This window comes from Myotis nattereri (genome assembly GCF_964212035.1).
Source record: "Myotis nattereri genome assembly, chromosome: 5".
Classification (NCBI taxonomy): domain Eukaryota; kingdom Metazoa; phylum Chordata; class Mammalia; order Chiroptera; family Vespertilionidae; genus Myotis; species Myotis nattereri.
Genome location: NC_138080.1, coordinates 107,606,924 through 107,627,888, shown reverse-complemented (window position 1 = coordinate 107,627,888; position 20,965 = coordinate 107,606,924). Strand labels below are relative to the sequence as shown.

The 20,965-nt window shown below is 51.1% G+C and overlaps 2 protein-coding genes across 3 annotated transcripts in view; one reads left to right on the top strand and one right to left on the bottom strand.

The window, feature by feature from the left end:
• CYTH3 (cytohesin 3) overlaps nucleotides 1-2,972 on the top strand; it is a gene marked incomplete at its 5' end in the record, with an annotated part of 52,413 nt that extends 49,441 nt beyond the window's left edge. The window contains one exon of the mRNA XM_081092968.1: nucleotides 313-2,972. Coding sequence (XP_080949094.1) covers nucleotides 313-385 — 73 coding nt within the window. The 3' untranslated portion in view covers nucleotides 386-2,972. The remainder of the gene's footprint in view (nucleotides 1-312) is intronic.
• A 173-nt stretch (nucleotides 2,973-3,145) lies between these two features.
• The window catches only part of USP42 (ubiquitin specific peptidase 42), a 34,807-nt gene continuing 16,987 nt past the window's right edge, over nucleotides 3,146-20,965 (bottom strand). Inside the window, exons 7-18 of one of the 2 annotated variants that reach the window (XM_081092962.1) lie at nucleotides 20,208-20,278; nucleotides 18,937-19,019; nucleotides 17,985-18,096; nucleotides 17,043-17,183; nucleotides 16,773-16,873; nucleotides 15,136-15,289; nucleotides 11,844-12,563; nucleotides 11,653-11,747; nucleotides 8,500-10,005; nucleotides 6,915-7,216; nucleotides 5,129-5,171; nucleotides 3,146-4,168 (exon numbers count right to left, since the gene is read on the bottom strand). In XM_081092962.1, the coding sequence (XP_080949088.1) occupies nucleotides 5,164-5,171; nucleotides 6,915-7,216; nucleotides 8,500-10,005; nucleotides 11,653-11,747; nucleotides 11,844-12,563; nucleotides 15,136-15,289; nucleotides 16,773-16,873; nucleotides 17,043-17,183; nucleotides 17,985-18,096; nucleotides 18,937-19,019; nucleotides 20,208-20,278 (3,293 nt within the window). In that variant the 3' untranslated portion in view covers nucleotides 3,146-4,168; nucleotides 5,129-5,163. Of the gene's footprint in view, nucleotides 4,169-5,128; nucleotides 5,172-6,823; nucleotides 7,217-8,499; nucleotides 10,006-11,652; nucleotides 11,748-11,843; nucleotides 12,564-15,135; nucleotides 15,290-16,772; nucleotides 16,874-17,042; nucleotides 17,184-17,984; nucleotides 18,097-18,936; nucleotides 19,020-20,207; nucleotides 20,279-20,965 lie in introns of those variants that run through there. The other variant, XM_081092961.1, reaches the window with a different exon arrangement.

The following is a 20,965-nucleotide window of genomic DNA, read 5'->3' as shown; positions in this document are numbered from 1 at the left end:
TGTACACGCGTGCACAGGTCTGCTGCAGGCACCTCTGCACTCGGGGGCGTGTGTGTGTGTGTGTGTGTGTGTGTACATGTGTGCACAGGTCAGCTGCGGGCACCTCTGCACTCAGAGGCGTGTGTGTGTGTGTGTGTACATGTGTGCACAGGTCAGCTGCGGGCACCTCTGCACTCAGAGGCGTGTGTGTGTGTGTGTGTACATGTGTACACGGGTCTGCTGCGGGCACCTCTGCACTCGGAGGCGCACCTGTCTGGTGGGAGAGCCCGCGGTGGAGGGGTCGCACCTGACTGCGTGTTTCCGTGTCCCCAGAGCGAGCATCAGCAGGGACCCTTTCTACGACATGCTGGCCACGCGGAAAAGGAGGATTGCCAATAAAAAGTAGCTTTCCTCGCCTGAACAGGTAAAAAGTAAAACCAAAACCCCACAGCAGAGGGGCCGGGCGAGGCAGCCCAGGAAGCGGTGTGCCAGCGCGGCCTGCGGGCCCCGAAGCCTCACGCGCGTCTGGTGAGCGGCACCGGGCGCTTCCCTCCCGCCAACCTCGGCCTCGCGGCCGTGTCCACTCGTCCTCGCGGTTCCTGTGGCAGCGGCGCCTGGGAGTTGAGCCGCGACCATCCACGCAGCGGACTCGGGCGCGAGGTCTGCCACGGAACCTCGCTCCTCCAGTCGCCACACATGCTCATTCGTGATGGTGTTCACTGTTCTAGAAGCTTCTGTTTTATATCAAAACAGGAAAGAAAAGCTACCACTTTTTTATTCAGATTTTTTTTCTCAGATATATAGGACTCTAGCTTTTATATGCCTTTTTATATTCTGAAATTATGAAAGATACTTACTTTCTGATAGTATTTTTAGAATGGCAGCTATAAACGTAACTCCCGCCACAAGTATGTACTGTGCACTGAACAGAAGTGATGTAGACACTACATATGCAGCAGCCAGGCGGGCACTGCACAGGGGGCGCCCTCATCCCTCCTGGACAGGGAGGGTCCGATTCCCCAGGGACCCCTCAGCTCAGGCCTGGTGGCCCCCCAGACACTTCCTAAAAAGGCCAATCAGTACCGCTGATGATTGGGGGCATTTGTCCCATAACTGCGGAGCCGCGGCACAGACCTGTGTGGAACCAGATGAAACTGCCTGTGTGGGACGCCCACAAGCCGCAGTTCCATCGGTTCCACTGAACACGGGGCTGGTTCGGCCTGCGGCCACTGCCTTCGCTGTTGAGAACCTCCGTGCAGAAAGGACGCTTGTGTCCCTGACCTGACCGTTGGCCACGTTCCTCAATAGGATCGAAGGCATGGAAGTAACGAAAAGCACGCTCACTGCACGTGGCGGAGCTCTCCTGTCCCGTCCCGCGGGGAGAGCGGGCTGCGGGGCGATGTGGCGCTTAGGGTTTCCTGTCAGCAGTACAGCCCCAGGTGCACGCTGTGAGGCACCTCGCAGGCCCAGGACCGGGTGCTGGCCGGGCCCCAGCACATCCCAGACCGACCGTGGCGCACAGGTGGCGGGGCTGGAGCCGTGCTGGCTCTCCGGGACACGCCTTTCTTTTCCTTGGGGCTTTATTCCCATCGCCAGGACGGCCTTGCCCACGGGGCTGTTCTGGTGGTGGGTCCCTTCCCCCACCAGCTCCTCTCCCTGCCCGTCCACTTGGGCACACCCTGAACTTGCACCCTTTAGAGGTCTTCCCCCTGTGAAAGCCCAGCCCGAGAAGGAGAAGCCGACTGACCTATGCACGGACGTGGAGATCCGACGGCAGGAGGCACTTCCTGAGCGTGGCCTTGCTGAGACTGGGTGGCCGTGGGCCTAGGCCTCGAGCTGCTGATCTTGACGTAGCTTTAAGTCACACTAGACTAGAAAGGGCTGAGCCCACGGTCCTCCGACATGCATCAGACTGGCTTTTCTGACTTATCCCCAAGCTCTTCAGCTTTGTTATTGTACCGATACCTCAAATTCGAAGCTTTAGTTTTTGAGAAAGGCAAGTCTTCGTTCTCCAAATGCCCGGCTGCTGCATGTGCAACTCTGGCCTCCACACACAGACACGGCAGCGCCGCCCCCGGCTGGCCCCATGCCCAGGACTGCCCGCTCCTCAGTCCCCACGCGTGGACCTGTCCTGTGACCCCGGTCGGGCCCTGGGGAGACGGGCTGTCGGTCTGTCGGGTGGGGGCTCAGCGGGGCTGGGCGAAGGGACGGGAAGCCCTGGAGGGATGCTTCTCTGGCGCCTGTGAGGGGCTCGTTGCAGAGAGCCATGGTGCCCACGCTGTGCTTGCCTCAGCCACGGGAACCACCCCGTGCCAGGCGTCGTGGTGACAGATTAACCTAACAGGCACGAAGCCGTCACCCCCGAGCCCTCAGGCAGGCCTGGTCTGAAACACCACCAGACGTGGAGCTGGCGGCCCGGTGCCTGGGCCAATACGATCATGTTCATCCTCCCCCCTCCCTCCCCCCAAGTGCTGAATTATCCCCTCTGGCCAAAGACATGCTCCCTGAGACCCAGGGCAGGCAGCGAGGGGCGCTGGGCAGATGCAGCAGCCCCCCAGCCCACAGCCTCTGTTGGCAGAGACCCAGACAAGCAAGCGTCCTCAGGATCACAGGACATTTTGAGCAGTTTAACGTGGTACCAAACTGAGTCCAGACAGAAGCTATTTCTAGGTGAAGCGATGCCTATTTTTCAAGTTAAGATGCACAGACCTACGTAGATGCACTTTGCCGAAAAGTTAGGTCTGGTGTAGACCAGAAGCCACACGTGATTTCTTGTTTTCTTAGAAGACATTTCTATTTACAGTAAATATCGTTAGTATGTAAATAATGTACATATATGTTGATTCCTGGGGTGTTTATTCAATGTATATACTCCCACAATTTGCATGAAGAAGTATCGTACATCAGTATTTTGTTGTAAATAGTAAAACTGGAGGGGGTGTGGCTGTCAAATACTATGTCACGGAATAAAAGGAAATGCATTGTTACAAGACTGCCTAAGACTGGGTTCTTTGAAATAGATTGCTGGGGCCAGCAACCCTGCCCCCATTTCCCCGCCCCCCACCCCCATTTGCACCTCCCGCCCTGAGCTTTGGCAGTTTTTAAAAAGTAAAGGCAACAGGAAGAAGTCATGCGACGTGTCCGTAAGCAAATGGGGCAAACAGCAGTAAAAAAGAGGACACAAATGTTTAATTTGCTGCCATTTATATACTATATAAATTTTACATGCTGTGTATTTACAGTGGGGCAAGTGCTTTTTTAATCTTTAAAAAAACAAAGATCAAACTTTAGACATCTCTGAACAACACAAACTGTATAAACCATACAGATTATTCAGATACAAACTGTATTAAATACAGTTGTCCCCACGCCGTCTCCTGATGCAGGACCAGTGAATTATAAGTGTATCACAGTTTGATAGCATATCCATATTAAAAATAAAATCACAGTATGATTTTGTCTGTAACTAGAAACTTTTCAGGGACCAAGCTGATAACTCAGACTCCAATATCATAGTCAAGACAAGAGAAACTGTATAAAAAGTGTTATGTAATAAAAAACGTACTGTAGGCTTTACAAATAATGTCTGGATTATACATTCATAATGTAAATACTCATCATAACTGGTAAGTTGATTGGAATAGTTCCACAAAGTTCAAAAACAGAACTTGTCTATAAAATACACCTTCCAATCTTGAATAAACTGAAACATGAAGCACGTTTGTTTCTAGTGTCAGACATTACAGAAAACACTGCTCTCGAGTCAGCTGAGAGCTCGTGGAGCTTAAATAGTCTTTAAATTAAATATGCACACTGTCAGCTGTTTGTACGTGAACAATCCCAGGGTCCCGGCTGGCCTTGCACCGGAGGTCTGATTGGAGGAGCATTACATGGAATACGAGAGATCAACCTGAGTCTGTGATTAAGCAGCATTGAGATGTTCTAGTCCAGGGCGTCACTTTTCATGTGATTTATATACATGTACTTTACAATGCTCAGCAGTTGTAGAAAGTGTTCGTCCATTTGGAATAAGGGTAATTAAGAAAAGGTAAAAACTAAAAAAGAAGTTCTCCATGGTAAAATCTGTACAGTATTTACTAAAGAAGCACCACGCAGATCTGAACAAAGTTATTTTCTATGTTTATAATGGAAGCTGGGTTGGGGATGGCTTCTGTTGGACATGTTGAATCTGAAAGACAAGAGGCAGGAAGCTGGAGCAGAGGGTCTAAGGAGCCCGCAGGCCGCGCTGCGGCACGCGTCGCACCAGGACTATCTGTGGACTCGCTGCAGCCCGGGTCTCGGGTCTCGGGGAAGCTCTTCCTTACCGCACGGCCTGCCTTTCTGAATGGCTGTAAAGGGACTGGGGGGTTCCAGACACATAGGCCAGTCGTGCTGACGGCCAAGCCAGCAGGCAGCTCAGCACGAGGGCGCCATCTGCTGGGCATGGACCGTGCCCACCGAACTCCAACTGGCTAATCCATCTCAACCCCTGAAGCCCTTAGCTGGGCTCAGGCCTTCCCAAGGACACACGGGTAAGTCATGTGGACTAACTGCACGTTAACCTGTGGACACATCACTGAAGTGTGTGTTTAAGCCCCTCTTGCTGACCAGAGTTAGACATTTGGGTAAAATGGCTGCCTCTCCCCTTTCCCGCAGCAAGGGCAGGTGCGAGACACGAGTCCGTCTCCCACATCAGCTGCGTCGCACTGACCAGGTTTGGATCTGCTCTAAAACACCTAAACCTCATTCAAATCAAGCAAACCCTTTTGTCGAAAATGGGGGGTGGGGCCAGACGCCTCTGATTTGTGGGTGTTCTGGCCCTGGTGTGTGTGGAGGATGGAGATTCCAGGGGCCCCTCTCAGGCATCCGGGAGGTCTGGGTGGAGGAGGCTGGATTTTCCATCTCTCCAAACGTTTCCCTATTATTCTGACGCTTTAAATACCCTCATTTTCTTACGAGGGAGGAAGGAGGGTTGGAGCCAGGACACTGACGAGGAGGGAGTGTTAAGCACAGTGCCAGCCTGGAGGACAGGGTCAGCTGCCCTTGCAGGGGAGCCTCCCGCACCTGTCCCCCACACCCGTGTCCCAAACTCTGTCCCCACAGTGCCTCTGCCAACAGTCATGGGTAGACAGACGTGAAAACAGCTTACCATAACTAGTGAATTCTTTGTTTGAGGCCAAGCTTTCAGTCACCTAGAACGCAAGCAAAGGTTAAGAGACAGTTTAATGGTCTCATGGTGTCTGGTCCTGTGCCGGGTGCACAGCAGGCTCACAGCTCCGCGGGAAATAACGCCACACCGGGCCCAGGGTGCGCAGGGGTGTGCGGAGGGGGCCCTTTCTCCGGGGGTTCGGGAAGACAGTCGCCGCGGGGAGAAGCCGGGAAGCCACGCACGCCCGTGGACATGGTCCGTCAGCCTTGTCACATGAGGTGGGGCAGGCTTTACACCAGAGACAGCGAGTCTGAAGGACAGGTCAGCGGTCAAGGCACCAGGACAGAGGACACGTGTCCCGACAGTTGACGGGGATGCTTGAAGGCCAGGTGACTGGCCCTTCCTGAGGGGACAGGCGGGGACAGTGCCGGGGCTGCTCAGAGTGGAGGTGCTGGATCGGGGACAGGACCACCGGCCACCTTGGGACACGAGCCTGACGGCAGCCCCTGGAGACAGAGCAGAGCTGCCCACGCCACCAGCGAGATGGGCACTCGGCCTCCCCTCCCTCCAGAGCCCTGGGCAGCCCCACCCCCTGCGGAGGAGTCTGGCAACAGTGCCCGCTGCCTGGGACCCGTGCACACAGCCCCTCCCTGTGCAAGGGAGAGGGACTTCCCCCGACACTGACATGTTCACGGGAAAACAATCTGGAGACACAGTAATCCCTTAAAAACAGCAAATACCACTTCAGCTCCACGTTCTTGCTGCCGAGGGCGGCCAGCTCCCCCCACACGCCCTCCCGATGGAGCACCTCGCGGTGCTGTTCTCTCCTCGCCAACACGGGCCCAGGTGCCCCCTAGCCAACCTTCACGGGCTGGCCGCCCCCCACAGGTCACCTCGGCCGAGCCCAGGACACCGTCAGGAGCCCTAAGGCCTCTGGGCAACCAGGGTGACAGTCACAGAAGGACACCTCGGGGTCCAGGGCGGTCAGCAAACTCCACAAAAGGCCGTGAAAGCTGGGCTGTGTTCCACTGCACTCTACACACCGACATTTCAGTTTCATATACTTTTCATGGGAAATGCAATCTTCTTTGGACTTTCCCAACCACTTGAGATGTTGAAGCCATTCTACGTGGCTGGCCCTGCCCCGGGCTGCGGTCTGCGGCAGCTCTGGGGCGCTGCCTACATCGTGCCTTCTCGCAGGCTCCGTGCTGCTCGCCAGGGGCGAAGGTCACTGGCACAGAGGAGGGGAGGGGCAGCTTTAAGTGCAGTTAGCGACAGAAAGGACCACACCATCACAGGGCAGGGCTGTGCAGGTCAGACAAGACGGGACACCCAGAGTGATCCACTCCCCAGGAGCCGAGCCCCGCACGACAGGTGCGACAGCTGACGTCCCTAATGACCCAAGTCATCAAACTGACTCCTAGGTTGTGCTCAGAACGCCCGAGGTCTAAGGATTCCGGAGAGAAGAATATAAAAATGGTCTGAAAAGGAAAGTTCTGGCCCTTCCCGAGGAAAATGGTACCTGGAGCCCTAAATTCCAGGTGTGTATCAGGTTCTGTGAGGCCTGGTCCATGTAACCGGGGCTCCCCAAAATGCTAAGGGGGCCATGCCCCATGCTGCCCTCTCGGGGTGGGGGGTGGAGAAAACGGGTGGGAGGGGCGCCTGCTGAAGCGCGTCCCCCCGCCACCCTCTCACCCCCGTGCCATTGGGCCTTCCTCCCAGGTGTCAATCCCCTTTTCTAAAAAGACCAGCTCCTACATTCTTAAGTCCAAGTATCTCCTCTTACCCTGGCCACACTCAGACAGATGACCCCTGTCACCTCTGCTGTCCATCCTTAAATGTTTTGTTTTCTCGCGGAAAGGTCCAGCGCCTTCCAGAGGCAGGCCGTCGGTGAGGGGGGGGCTGCCGTCGGCTCTCCGGAAGCGGTCAAGAGCCTCAGAGCTGGCGGCCTTAGCTAAGTGCAGTCCTGAGTCTCGCCCACGGTCCTCCGATTTCCTCGAGTGTCTCTTCTTTTTCTTCTTCTTCTTCCTGTGTCTGTGGAGGTCAGCATCTGAGCATGCTGCCGAGAGATCCGAGTCCTGCTGGTGCCTGCGGGAGAATAAGCCAGAACTCAAACCACCACCAAGCAGCCACCTCGAAGAGAGCCGGGCGTGGCTTTTCCACCCACACTGTGGACACTCATGATGCAAATGCAGGTAAAATTTTTGTCTGATTTAAAATGCATTGGAAGGATCTCTTAAAGTCCAGGCCATAAATAACCCACTGAAACCCCTCCCACCGCTGCCATTACCTTTGCTCACGCCCTAAGGCAGTGATGGCGAACCTTTTAAGCTCGGTGTGTCAGCTTTTTGAAAAACCCTAACTTAACTCTGGTCCGTGTCACATATAGAAATAATTTTTTGATATTTGCAACCATAGTAAAACAAAGACTTACATTTTTGATATTTATTTTATATATTTAAATGCCATTTAACAAAGAAAAATCAACCAAAAAAATGATTTCGCATGTCACCTCTGACACGCATGTCATAGGTTCGCCATCACTGCCCTAAGGTGTTCGGCCAAAATCCCAGAGGCAGGACCGACCGAGCTGCTTCTCCTGAACCTGGTGGCTGAGGGAGAAGCCCTCCTGCAGGTGCCAGCCACATGGGGTATGGGCGAGCCCCTTGCCCCCAAGAACCACTATTTACCAAGGGCTCATGGTATTGTTTTCCCAAGGTTGCAATTCTAAGGATGTCAAAGGTATACAGTATAAGATGTGTGAGTAATTCTGTTTGTGCTCACTCGTGTCATCACAGATAAGTCATTTCCAGGACACTCACTGGCCAATTTAGCTTTTTCAAAATACAAAAACATATTTCCCAGTTAGATTTCAAATTGAGAAATGGAGACAGAGAAATAGACAAAAACAAAGGCAACAAAAGATGTGTCTCAGACCCCACTTAGGGCGGGAAGTGTCAGTGCCACTGCGGCCTCCCGTTCTGTCACCTGGCAACCAGGAGGTTGAAGGAAGTATGAACAGACATGACAGTAAGTACATCCGACCAGGAAGGTGCTGGCACCAGCGGTGAAGGCAAAGCCCTCGAGCCTTCCTGCCCAGCGCCTCGCACGCTTACTCCTAAGGCGGAAGCATCACATGGGGATGTTTGGAAAATGAGGTTTGTTGGCACTTTATGATCCTGTAAGGTAAGACACAGCTTAAAAGCAGAGCTAAATTTTAGAAATCTGTAAAAACCATGAAATCTCAGAATCCACAGATGAGGAATACAAATCAGACCACCACGCCCCGCCCCACCTGTCGCTGAGCGGGTCGGAGACAGCGGAGCCGAGGCCGGTGACCCCACCGCAGCCGAGCGCGGCCACGCCCTCACCTGGAGTCTCGCTCTCGGTGTTTGTCTTTGGATTTCTTTTTCTTCTTTGACTTTTTGTGCTTCTTCACTTTAGGTTCTTCTAAAGGGTCCCTCTGTACGCTTCTCCAGGCTTTCTTTTCTACGTGGGTGTCACCATGTTCTATACTATCGTACCTCCGTTTGTGTGACTTCACATTTTCGTGGTCGTGAAAGCGATCAGCGAGGTGACAGCTGCTGCCTTCAGGTGCAAGTGCAATCTTCTCGGCGGACTTCTCAGGGTGGGGCGGCAGGGCGTGGGGGGGGCCTGCCCGGGGGCCGCTCAAGTGGTGCCGTTCCCTCTCTTTGGCGCCCAGCTCGTGGCCCTTCCTGCTTTTACAGTCCCTGCAGGGCCGGCCGCCGCACTGACCCGCACGGTCATAGCCTCGGTCCCCGTGCAAAGGCCTCCACTCCCACGCCTCCCTGGCCGTGTACGGGGCGTACCTGTCGCGGTAATACCTGCATCTGTCCCACCTCGCTCTGTCCAGGTAGTACTTCTCCCGGCCCCAGGAGTGCTCGCTTTCCGAGTGGTGGTACCTGCTCCAGTCGTGGTCGGACCCGCCCCTGCTCCGGGGGCGGTGGTGGCGGTGCCGGGCCAGGCCGCGGTGCTCGCAGGCGTGGTGCGGGCCCCCGCTGCAGTGCTCGGGCCGGCGCCCCTGCAGGGTGCGCTCGCGCGTGTAGGAGTGCCGCCGCCGGCGGTGGCGGTCCTCGGTCTGGCTCCTGCTGTCCCGCGCGTGCTCCCCGCTGGACGAGCGGTCCCTCCGGGTGCGGTAGTGTCCTCGGTCCACCTTGCGGAGGCTGCTGATCTTCGCCTTCACCGGAGACCGGGCCTGGCCTCTCTGCCCAGCCTTGTCCTCACATGGCTCCCCGGCGCTCTGCTCGGGAGCCCCAACCCCTTCCGAATGGTTTTCCGTGACTTTGTCCAACTGAGAAGAGGGCGGCTCGTCTGTAGGCGCCCCCGAGATTTTAGAAACGTCTGAGACTTTAGAAACGTCTGAGACTTTAGAAACGTCTTCCGCATCCGTGCACTGGTCTCGGCTGCTATGGACGGAGGGCCCCTGCTCGCCGTCACCCTCGGGACACGCCGCGGGGCTCGGGCTCAGCCTCCCCGTGGTGTCCCCTGCTGCCGAGTCCGGGGGACTCTCTGCTAACGTCCCTGGTGTATCCTGGGATGCTCTGCTCTCCTCCCCTGTTCCATTCCCAGGGTCACACAGTTTAGAGAGGTGGTCGTCCCCAGCGGTGTTCTTGTTGGCGTTACAAAGGTGGTTGACACTGGGCACAGACTCCTCGGGTTTTGCTGAAATGCTCTCAGGGACTTGTTCTTTGGTAGATGTAGATTGGATGCCGGGGTCCGGGAGCGGCGAAGCCTTCTTCAGTTTGCTGCTAAGACCCCTGTCCGCCTCCAGTTCCTCCCGGGAGTCAGGAGTGGGGCTGCCGGGCTCCAGTCCTGCCTCAGGATGCTCTGTCTGGCTCCCGTCTGTTCCAGGTGCACTGCAGCCCGACCAAAACAAATAACAAATTAGTCATTCGCCAGACTGCTTTACAGGTTACTGTCATTGGCTCACAGGGACAAACACTTGTTCCAAACAGCCATTTACTAAGTATTTTATGCCTTTAACATATCTGGTTGAAACCCAATAGTGAACTTACCATTTTCTGAAACGTCAAATTGTCTTTCCCTCGTTAAGTAAAAATATGAAATGTTCTATCAAGCCCATCTCCTATCCATTCTCTAGCAACAACAATACTGAGGTTCTAGGCTGCTTCTGTCCCCAGGGAGACTCGCCTCCTTCACAACTAAGTCTGAACGTCCAACCGGTCAGGTGACAGGGGAGGCGTGACTGGACCCCTCTGGACCCCTTTCTACCCGACAGGGCCGAGCCGCTGCAATGACTCAGAACCGCTGAGGGAGCGCTGGGCTTCGGGAAACGAGCTTTGCCCTTGGTCGCCGGGGAGCTTTCGATGGATGTGAGGCTAATGAAAGCTGCCAAGAGACCATCAGAACCCGGCAGGGGCCCCACTTTTGGCAGGAAGGTGTCTGGGAGAGGGCAGACAGACGAGGCCACTACACGTTTTCTAGAGCGTGGCAGTGAGATTCTCAAGTCAGCACGTGGCGCAACACACCCGGTTACGCCCCATGCACAGCCTGGCTCACGCCCACGCACATACGTGTGGTCACTCCCATGCACATACGTGTGCGGACACGCCGAGCTAGACTAGGGAAGGAACAGAGGGACCTGTATGCCCGTGACCGAGTGCTCACGCTGCTCCATCTTCCAGGGAGCCCAGAGCTGGGGGTTTCCTGCCTCCAGGATTGACTCCATTCCACTCGGCTCAGCCAGCCTTCCCCACAGTGGCCAGTGAGGCAGCACTGCCAGGACCATTGGGAAAATGGAGTGCATTTCTGGGTTGTCACAATGAAGGGGAGCCCCGCTGGCACTAGCAGGCAGGGGAGAGGCAGGCAGGCCCACGGAACAGGCGAGTGCCCTGTGACGGGCAGCTCCAGGGAAACGAGCTTTTCCAGGAACACAGCTAGCGGGTCTGAACGCCACTTAAGCTGCCCGCCACGAGGACTCATTTCCCTGGTGGTGGCTGTGTGTGGCGCGGGGCTCCGACCTCAGACCGCACTGGAAGCTGTCACATCGCAGCAAACCCGGCCCGCTGAGTTGCTGCCTCGCGTAGTGCCGGCTCGCCTGGCTGCCACGTGCTGCAATACAACTGCTACACATTCCTTTCCTCCTACTCCCATTACATTTAGGTCGATATCCTGGTCTTTTTAAATGAGTGTGGAAGCGGGACTACCTTTTCCATAAATGCGGTTTCAGAATTCTGGAGGGGGCAAGACCAAACATGTGCTACCGACAGCTGAGAACCACGGGCCTGTCCTGGGCGGAGGACGTGGGCGGGCTAGGTGCCCAGCAGCAGTGTGCTGACGACAGCCCTGAGGGGAAGACACGCTAGCTGAGGGCAGCAAGCTTTCCTGGACTATCAGCTGATGATACATTTTTTCTTTACTTCTTACAAAGCAAATGAACAAATGCCATAGATCATTCAAGTCATCCCAGGAGTCAAGACATGCACAGAATTAAACCAGTGACAGGCCCAGACACCGCTGGGATTTCCTCCCGAGTTAGTTACCTTGTCTCATCCGTCGAGCCTTTCCCTTTGTTGCCGAGCTTGAAAGTCTCTAAGATTTTGTCTTCCGGGAGAGGTGGCAAAGGAGCGGGCATCAACTACAATAAAAAACAAAGATGCTCCAACTCTGGTCGCTACTCCCCACCTCCTGAAGTCTAGCCAGCGACCCGCCCACCCCGCCCAACCCCACTCACCTTTCCAGGGAGACCATTTGCCTTAGAAAAGGGGTTTTCTGAGTGTAGGTCAGGCTGGACTTGGCAGCTGGCACCATCGAAGGACAGACCGTTCTCTTCCGGGTCACTGTCTGTACTGACACTAGCACCATTTAGAGTCACAGGTTCTCGAAGCTCGTGCTGAGAGGCCTCGTCAGCTTCAGCATCCAGAGCAGAAGAGTTCGAGCTCTCGACCGTGCCCAGGCCGTTCTCCCTGCCGAGGCCCTTGGCCTCCTCGTCAGACTCTTCCGATGACTCGGCACCGTAGGGGACCAGCACGCTGGAGTTCAGCTTGGACTTGCCGTTCATCACTGGCTTGGAGCAGGACTCACTCGGGGCCGTCGGCTTTGTGACTTTACTGGGAGCTGACGTGGTGGGGGCACTCGAGGTAGACTGTATTGCAGAAGAAGTGGTAATGGTAGAAGAGGGAACAGGCTTGGTAGGGTTCTCCAAACAATTGTTGTGAAGGTTAGGCTGAGACTGACCTTGGCGAACAGGTAACTTGTTGTGAATACTGATGGTGATTTTTTGTTTCTTGGGATGCTCCGGGGTAACAGAGGCCCTGTTAACTGACCAGTTTTGAACAGAAGTTGAAGCGTTAACAGCACCAGCCCTGCTGACATTGGAAGTTCCATTAGGACTGGACACGGAGCTGCTGGGCGTTTCTTTCAAGGGTCCGGTCCCATTCAAGTGCGGCGGGTTCTGGAAGCAAGAAGACCACAGCCCTGGTGAGCATTCCAGAGAGTCACAGGCAGAGAACCCACTCTGGCTACAGACCCTTCCCAGGGAGTCTTTTTCTTTTTATAAATTACAAGCTTTACACACCTAGAAACACCCCCTCTCCTCACCCACTCCTACCTGCACAAACCTTTCACAGGTCATCGTTTTCTGATAATTAAGCAACAGAGACAACTATTTTTGCCCAGAAAACATGGCCCAGACCATACTCTTTCTGCTCCAATCGGGCAGAGTGAATAGGCCCCTTTAAGTAGTCTCATATGTTCTCCTTGGTTTTCTTGGGAGCCCAGAGCTGTACAAGCAGAAGGAAGTGCCAGCCAGCAGGGAACGGCCGCTGGCCATGGTAGCTAGGGAGCTGGTCACGTGGGCAGACAGAGAAGAATGCCTTCAGGCACCACTGGCCCGCCCATCCCCTCCCCCAACAATATCTCTGAATCCCAGATTCCAACTACAGCTGCTATACCCCAGAGGCTGCAAACTGGAGGTCATGGGTGAAATCTCGTTCACAGATGAATTCTGTTTGGCCTTCACAATGTTTTCTTAAATATCTGAATTAGTTCCTATCATAACATTGAAAGGTTTCATGGGGTGGCGGTGGCGGGGGGAGACTCTTGAAAAATCAGTAGCAGCCACCGCTCAGCACAGGGCATGTGCTCTCCTGATGTCACCCTCACGAAGAGTCCAATTCAGGAGCCCGCTGCCTGCCCAGCTCCCAGAGGCCTTAGAGGTGTAACTCCTGCCATAATCCACACACTGCCCCACGTCCACAGGACACAGCACACAACTGGACAATCTGCTGGTTCAAAACCAAAGGAACTCAAACTGAAAGGCTGTTAACACACTACAGCACAGAGGACAGGGATTATTCCAACATGTGGACAAGCCGTCGCGACCTCACATGGAAATCTACCAAAAGATGGGCCTCGGTTCCACAAAGGGTCTCAAGGCCCAGGCCTGTCATCAGTTCTCCCCAAGAGGCCACCTGGAAGTGTGGCCACACCCAGCTGGACACAGAAAGCGCCACACTCGTGAAAGGGCTGAGCAGACATAATGAAAGTGTCCTGTCGGTTCGGGGCCACTTGCCTGCAGTCCAGCATTAATAAGGGTCCCCAAGTATTTCATCAAGTGAATGGAAGTCCAGCGCGAGAGCTAAACTCTCTAGCGTTTAAATACCCTTATACCCGGGTATACACCATTACATCCACACTCTGCGATGTGCTGTGCACTTGGAATATATTATAATGAACCAGTGGCCCGGTGCACGGATTCATGCACATTGAAAGGAAATTAGAAGAAAGATTCATGTGGTAATTACGTTACTGCAAAAAATTACATGTCAAAATAGTACATATAATATAGTATTATAAAATTAAAACACGCGTGCGATTGGCACCAGCGAGAGCTTTATATGTATCGTGCATGGGCCAGTCAACATTGATTTTTAAATGAGAGGCCCGGTGCACGAAATTCATACATGGGTGCGGTCCCTAGGCCTGGTTGGTGATCAAAGTGCGAGCGTCTGGCATGGAAGGGCAGGTCCCAGCTGATCTCTGGGCCCTGGGCCCCCCTCCACCTGAGTTACGGCGCCTGAGTCCCCACGCAGAGATGCAGTGAGCACGGCCAGATTCCGCAGGCCCGGGCGCAGCGTGGGCCTCTGGTCCGCCCAGCGATGCCACCCAGAAGCCGGGTGGGCAGCACACTCTCTCCTGGCCGGCCTCGCAGACTGGCTCCTACGCGAACCCACAGGGAGCCCGACCAGCCCCTGTGGTCCTGGCGTCTGCGGCCCAGCTCAACTGGAAGAGGCTGCCCTGGTACGGGGCAGCTCCTCATGGGCACCCAGCACCTGAGCATGGGGGCTTCCCCGGCACACAAGCCCTGGCGTCCCAGGGGAGGGTACTAGGGGGAGTAAAAGCGAGCTTTGCGGACACCCCACATTCTCACTGCACCTCTGTCCCCATTACCCCTGCCCCCAGGTAGCCAGCGAGAGGTCACAGCATGTCTCCGCCTGCCAAGTTCCGTGCCACCCATTGGTGGTCAGCGCACATCATAGTGAGCTGTAGAACTCCCTGTCTCCTGGTTGAACCGCCTGAGGGGACAATTTGCATATTGGGCTTTTATTATATAGGATTGCCAGTACACATCATATGTACTGGCCTGTCGGTGAATAAATCGCGATGTGGTTCATGTTGAATGTCAACAAAAACAACCAAATTCACGATCGACAATGACAGATCAAAACACATGCGTGTGATTTGCACCAGTGAAAGCTTTATATGTATCACACATGCACAAGTCACTGTTTATTTTTAAATTGCCAGTGCACATCATATGTACCGGCTGGTCGGTGGGACGTCAGACAGATGGATGGTCAGTCACTTAGCCTTTTATATAAATAGATGACTTGAATATACTATTTTGACAAGAAATTCATTTGCATACAAGGCTATGGCAATTACTGCAATGCTAGCCTGAAGGTTTGAATGATACATTTTTAAATTAACATAAAGGTTACATTCTCTCTATGGAACAGAGTTACCTTAATCATGTGAGAAGGAAGCTGTGGTCCAATGAACCCTGACGTGGCCTGTTTGTTATTGACGACACGCTGACTGATTACAGGTCGGGGAGAGGACTGGCCGGGGCTGTGGGCGGAATGAGTAAGTTCACCTCCATTTTTCACATCATGGGACCTGGGGACAGAGAGTGACATTGCTTAGGGTTACACAGGACATCTCCTTAGAAGAGATTCATTTATGACTCTCAGGTAACAGACCAACCTGCTGCAGCGAACAGAGCTACACACGGACTTTTAGGTCAAGGTCAATGTCAGGTGCTCAGATTGGGAGACCACCAGGGTAACTGGGCAAATGGTACTTTTTAAAAAATATTTTTGATTTCAGAGAGGGAGAGGGAGAGAGATAGAAACATCAATATGAGAGTCATTGATCAGCTGCCTCCTGCACGCCTCCTACTGGGTATTGAGCCCTCAACCAGGGCATGTGAATTGAATCGTGACCTCCTGGTTCACAGATCGATGCTCAAGCACTGTGCTGCATCTCACCCCTTAGAGCAGTGGTTCTCAACCTTCCTAACGCCGCGACCCTTTAATACAGCTCCTCATGTTGTGGTGACCCCCAACCATAAAATTATTTTCGTTGCTACTTCATAACTGTAATTTTGCTACTGTTATGAATCATAATGTAAATATCTGATATGCAGGATGTATTTTCATTGTTACAAATTGAACATAATTAAAGCATAATGATTAATCACAAAACAATATGTAATTATATATGTGTTTTCTGATGGTCTTAGTTGACCCCTGTGAAAGGGTCCTTCGACCCCCAAAGGGGTCGCGACCCACAGGTCGAGAACCACTGCCTCAGAGGCACCTGCTATTCAGATTTAAGAGAGTATCTTCTACACCAGCAGTCACCAACCGGTGGTCTGTGAGGTCCGAAAGGTTGGCGACCGCTGCTCTACACTTTAGCCTATACTGGTTTTTCAACAGTATAAAATTTCAAACTGCTTTTTCCGCCATATTTATTGAGTACATTCTCATGTCACTAAAAAAAAAAAAAAAAAAAAAAAAGGTTTCATACAAATCACTTTTAACAACTGCATATTTCAACACATGGATTTGCTATAATTTATTTGATCATTCTACGACTGATCGGCTGTTACAAATGAATACCTTGAAGCACACCTCAGTTTCTCCAAGGCCACGCCCTTCCAGCAATGGAATGAGCGACAGTCTTCAGCAAGAGCAGGAGAGAAATGAGCAGAGGTGCTGGCGCTGCCCAGGCTGATCCAGGAAGGTGGCTGCCTGCCTGTGCTCAGCAGCTGAGAGGGGACCACACCCAGTGCTCTGAGCCCCTTCCCGAGGCCCCCATAGCCCCCAGGTCACCCAGTGTGACGCCAGAGCAGAAGCCTGCCCTCCTCAGCCATCGCCTTTCCCTTCCTCTGAATGTGTCTGGTTAACCTGCCAAACAGCTGGAAGCTAAAGCACACTCAGGACCCACCCTCAAATGCCCATCCTTACGCTCCCAAGCTTCAAGCCGCAGTTCTAAAAAGAACCCAGTAAGGATCCACATTAAGTGAATTTAAATATGTTGATGAGATGAACAGAAATAAAATAGCAGAAAACTTGAGAATCTGTTCTCCTGACAATACCTGATATAAAAGAGAACATACGCTTGTTGACTGAGTACCGATCTGATATCACTGGTAGATACGATGGAGTCATTCATCTGATACCAGAGACCATTGCTAGCCTGCAAGAGCCAATAAAAGAGAGATTCAATATGATTAGGGAAACAGAGAACCCTGAGCCAGAGAAATGTAAGAAAAATGCAACTGCCCATTTTAACTGAGCCCCCAAGAAGACCAGTGCTCCCTTACCGTGTATTGTGATTAAAGCCATGAGCAAACCCACACGCTCACCTTTATGTAGCAGAAGTAATGGCCCGCGTGGCAGTTAAAACCAGTGTGTACCAGCACTGCATATAAAACATAAATAATCGGTTCTCCGTTTGGTTGAGACATGTATGGTCGAATATCAAGATATTCCGGATATTTTACATCCTAAACAGAAACGGGAGGAGGAAAAGGAGCATTGTTTCTGGAAGCACAGATCATTCCACGTGTCTGGGTGAGGGGTGCGCAGGGGCGGCGTAGGGCAGGATACCTGCAGCTCACTATGCTCTATGATATTCTGGCAGAAACCTAATTCATTGAGCCCCATTTCAAAAGACATGATGAACCTGGAACATATTTGAATCTAAGTGTGTTTAATGCAATCCCACTGTATTCTTTATTTTCTTTGAACAATTGAGGATCCATATTAAGTGAATTCTTCAAATTAATCAAAAGAGACAGTTATAGAATGACAATTCTGGGCTTTCATCATCACTTATTTTTATTTTTAATAATTCAGGAATGGATTATTTATTTCTTTTGCATGTCACTGACTTTTTTACCACTTTTAATCTTCAGAAAGTGGACAGGAAATGGGGAGATCAATGTATTACCAATCAGAAAACAGCCAACCAAGAAAACCAACTGGGAAGAGTGGCCAGACTCAGCTGCATTTCAAAGGACACACTCTCTCTACCTCACTGACTATGGAGTTCAACTCAGATAAGTTACCAATTTTATCATCAGAAAGCCTAACCAGCTATAGGATATAGAAACACACCCACCCTCATAAACACACAAAATACACTACTGGCTCAATGCTTTGACATTTTCCTCCCATTACCAAGTGCTGGAAGAATTTAGAAAATCAGGTAACAAAACTGTTCAGTTAGATTGTTTATAACCTGTAATAGCTAATGACGCTGAGCCCTGAAAGGCTCGGCGTAAAGGTTACTAATGTCTACAAACCTTAGCAATTTTCCCGCCAGTAAAATTGGCAAAGCGTTTCAGAGAAAGTGTGAGAACATTGGAGGATCTGTGTATGGTGAATCTCTTCGAAGCTGGAACCATCTTTTTACATCTTGAAATAAACAGAAACAAATAATTAAGATTAAGTATGTTTTTTGTATTTTAGCCTTTCCCTTGTTATTTCTCTAAACATTCTAAATTAAGTTTCCAAAGGGTACTAGATGAGAAAAACAACTCTTTCAACCAACAGTGAAAATACAAAACTTTAAAATACAGAGAAACTGCTTAATTAGCATGACAGGGACAGGAAGCTGGGATAATTCTGAGCTGATAGCCACACAGGTCACTGATATTCTCAAATTAAGTTAATACAAGTTTCTGTCAACTCAAAACAAACTGAAAAACAAACAGATTTCCAGGCTGCATAATTCTGTGAAAACAAAGAACTATCAGATACAAAAGGAAGAAACCTAATGATTAGAAATGTCCATGGAGTTTCACACAGAGAAAGCCCTGTGGCTCAGACAGAAGGGAGCCTTCTCCCCACAGAATGAGTATTTGATAAGAACAAGTATCACCTGACTCTAAAATGAAACTCTACTTAAACATACAACGCAAGGCTTTCTGAAAACAGGCACTCTTGACTTCAGGGGGAAACACAGTAAGAAATAATCAAAATTAAGAGGTTTCTAGTAGACACCACCAGCAATCCTGGTGAGAACCACAGAGAAGGTCCAAGGAGAAGTGGCTGCCCTCTAGCCACCCTTTCCAACAGAGCGGATGACAACACCGCTGCTGGGCTTACCTCTGCTCTCCCTGCACCCCCCCAGCAGTGAGACCCAGGTCTCCTACAGAGGACACGCCTTGGCCCCGGAGGACAGAGATGCTGTGTCTCCCCAGATGGCATCGGCAGCCAAGGGACCTTTCCCACCCGGGCAGCACCCTGTCGTACTTGCTGCACTTGTACGAGTTCTCGCCGTCCAGCTGCTCGGGCTTCACAAACTGCTCCAGCGCCTTGTTCACACTCTGAGCAGCCTGGGAAGAGAAGGCAGCACACGTTACCTCTCACTGCTGTGAACCAAGAAGTCACGGGTTTGATTCCTGGTCAGGGCACAAGCCCGGGCGTGGGCTCATTCCCCAGTAGGGGACGTGCAGAAGGCAGCTGATCCATGTTGTCTCTCTCTCTCCCTCTTCCTTTCTCTCAAGTCAATTTTTAAAAAAGGAAATGTTCTTTTACTATGCATTCATTTTTATATGTGGACACATCAAGTTATTTCCCCTCCCATTAAAAATGATCAGATTAAAGTGAATAAAAATATGTGAAGAGGCTGCAGCTGAAGCATTCTTTAAAATAGTCTAAAGCCCTAACTGGTTTGGCTCAGTGGATAGAGCGTCGGCCTGCGGACTGAAGTGTCCCAGGTTCGATTCCGGTCAAGGGCATGTACCTTGGTTGCGGGCACATCCCCAGTAGGGAGTGTGCAGGAGGCAGCTGATCGATGTTTCTCTCTCATTGATGTTTCTAACTCTCTATCCCTCTTCCTTCCTCTCGGTAAAAAATCAATAAAATATATTTTTTAAAAAATCAATAAAATAAAATAGTCTAAAAACGGAAACAAACCAGGTATCTACCAGCTTAGAATCGGGCATGTGAACTGGTCTATCCACTCACTGGACCATCACATACACGCCAAGCAGATCGAAAGGAAAACACAAGTGGTCAGAGGTGAGGTGTGACCCCATTTGTAGAAACAGTAAGTAACACTCCGGGACAGTGTGTATCAGTGACAGGAACAGCTCATTCTGCAGGATGGACCATATGTATCTGCAGTATTTCTCATTTATCATAAACACATATTACATTCGAAATCAGAAAAAATAAAGCTTCAGAACAGCAAAAAAAATGAGACTTTAGATCAGGCAGGAAGCAAAACAATTTCTAAATAATAACCATCATCTACTTTGGCTAAGATAGTTATCAGGATCTGATTTTATTAAGATTTAAGTGAAACATCAAAAGGTAATAAAAAGATGAAGTGTTTTAAGATTATGATGCTGGCTACAAGGTTCAAATAATCACCTGTACATAAGTCTTAGCATATTAAAATTTTAAATTCATGTTCTCCAACAAGTCAGTCTTAATTGTAAGTGAACTACAAATACATGAAGTTATGTCAAGTCTAACTGGTTTTTAAACTTCACTGTCACAACGATGATCCAGCTTACCTTGATCTCCAGTGTTATATCGAGATACGGGTCAAAAGTATCTGAAACGCCTTTGCAATTTAAACATTTGACTGAAATAAAAACAAAATGCAAAGATAAGCAGAGTGCAATCATTATGGCATCCCAACTGTTAAGATGACTGAACACAAAAATACTATTACAAATAAAAAATTAAAACAAGGTACAGTTTCTCCTATCAGATTGGGCAAAACATTTAATACTACACAGTGTGAATCTAAGTGCCATGAATTTGGCTCACACACACTGTTGGTTGGAATGTAAGCTGGTATAACCTCTTGGAAGGATGATATGGTGGTGTCAGATTACATACCAGCCCTTTATTAGAAATTCTAATGCTAAGAATTTATCCTACATATACACTTTTACACGGACATAAAGGCAGGTGCACAAGGATATTCATGAGCACTGATGATCACTTAAAAATTAGAAGGGCCCTAACCGGTTTGGCTCAGAGGATAGAGCGCCCGCGGACTGAAGAGTCCCAGGTTTGATTCCAGTCAAGGGCATGTACCTGGGTTGCGGGCACATCCCCAGTAGGGGGTGTGCAGGAGGCAGCTGATCGATGTTTCTCTCTCATTGATGTTTCTAACTCTCTATTCCTTTCCCTTCCTCTCTGTGAAAAATCAATAAAATATATTTTTTTAAAAAAATACAAATTAGAAGTGACCTAAGTACTCCTCGATAGGGGACTAAAATAAATGGAAAACAACGCAACTGTGCAAGACAATGTTAGACCT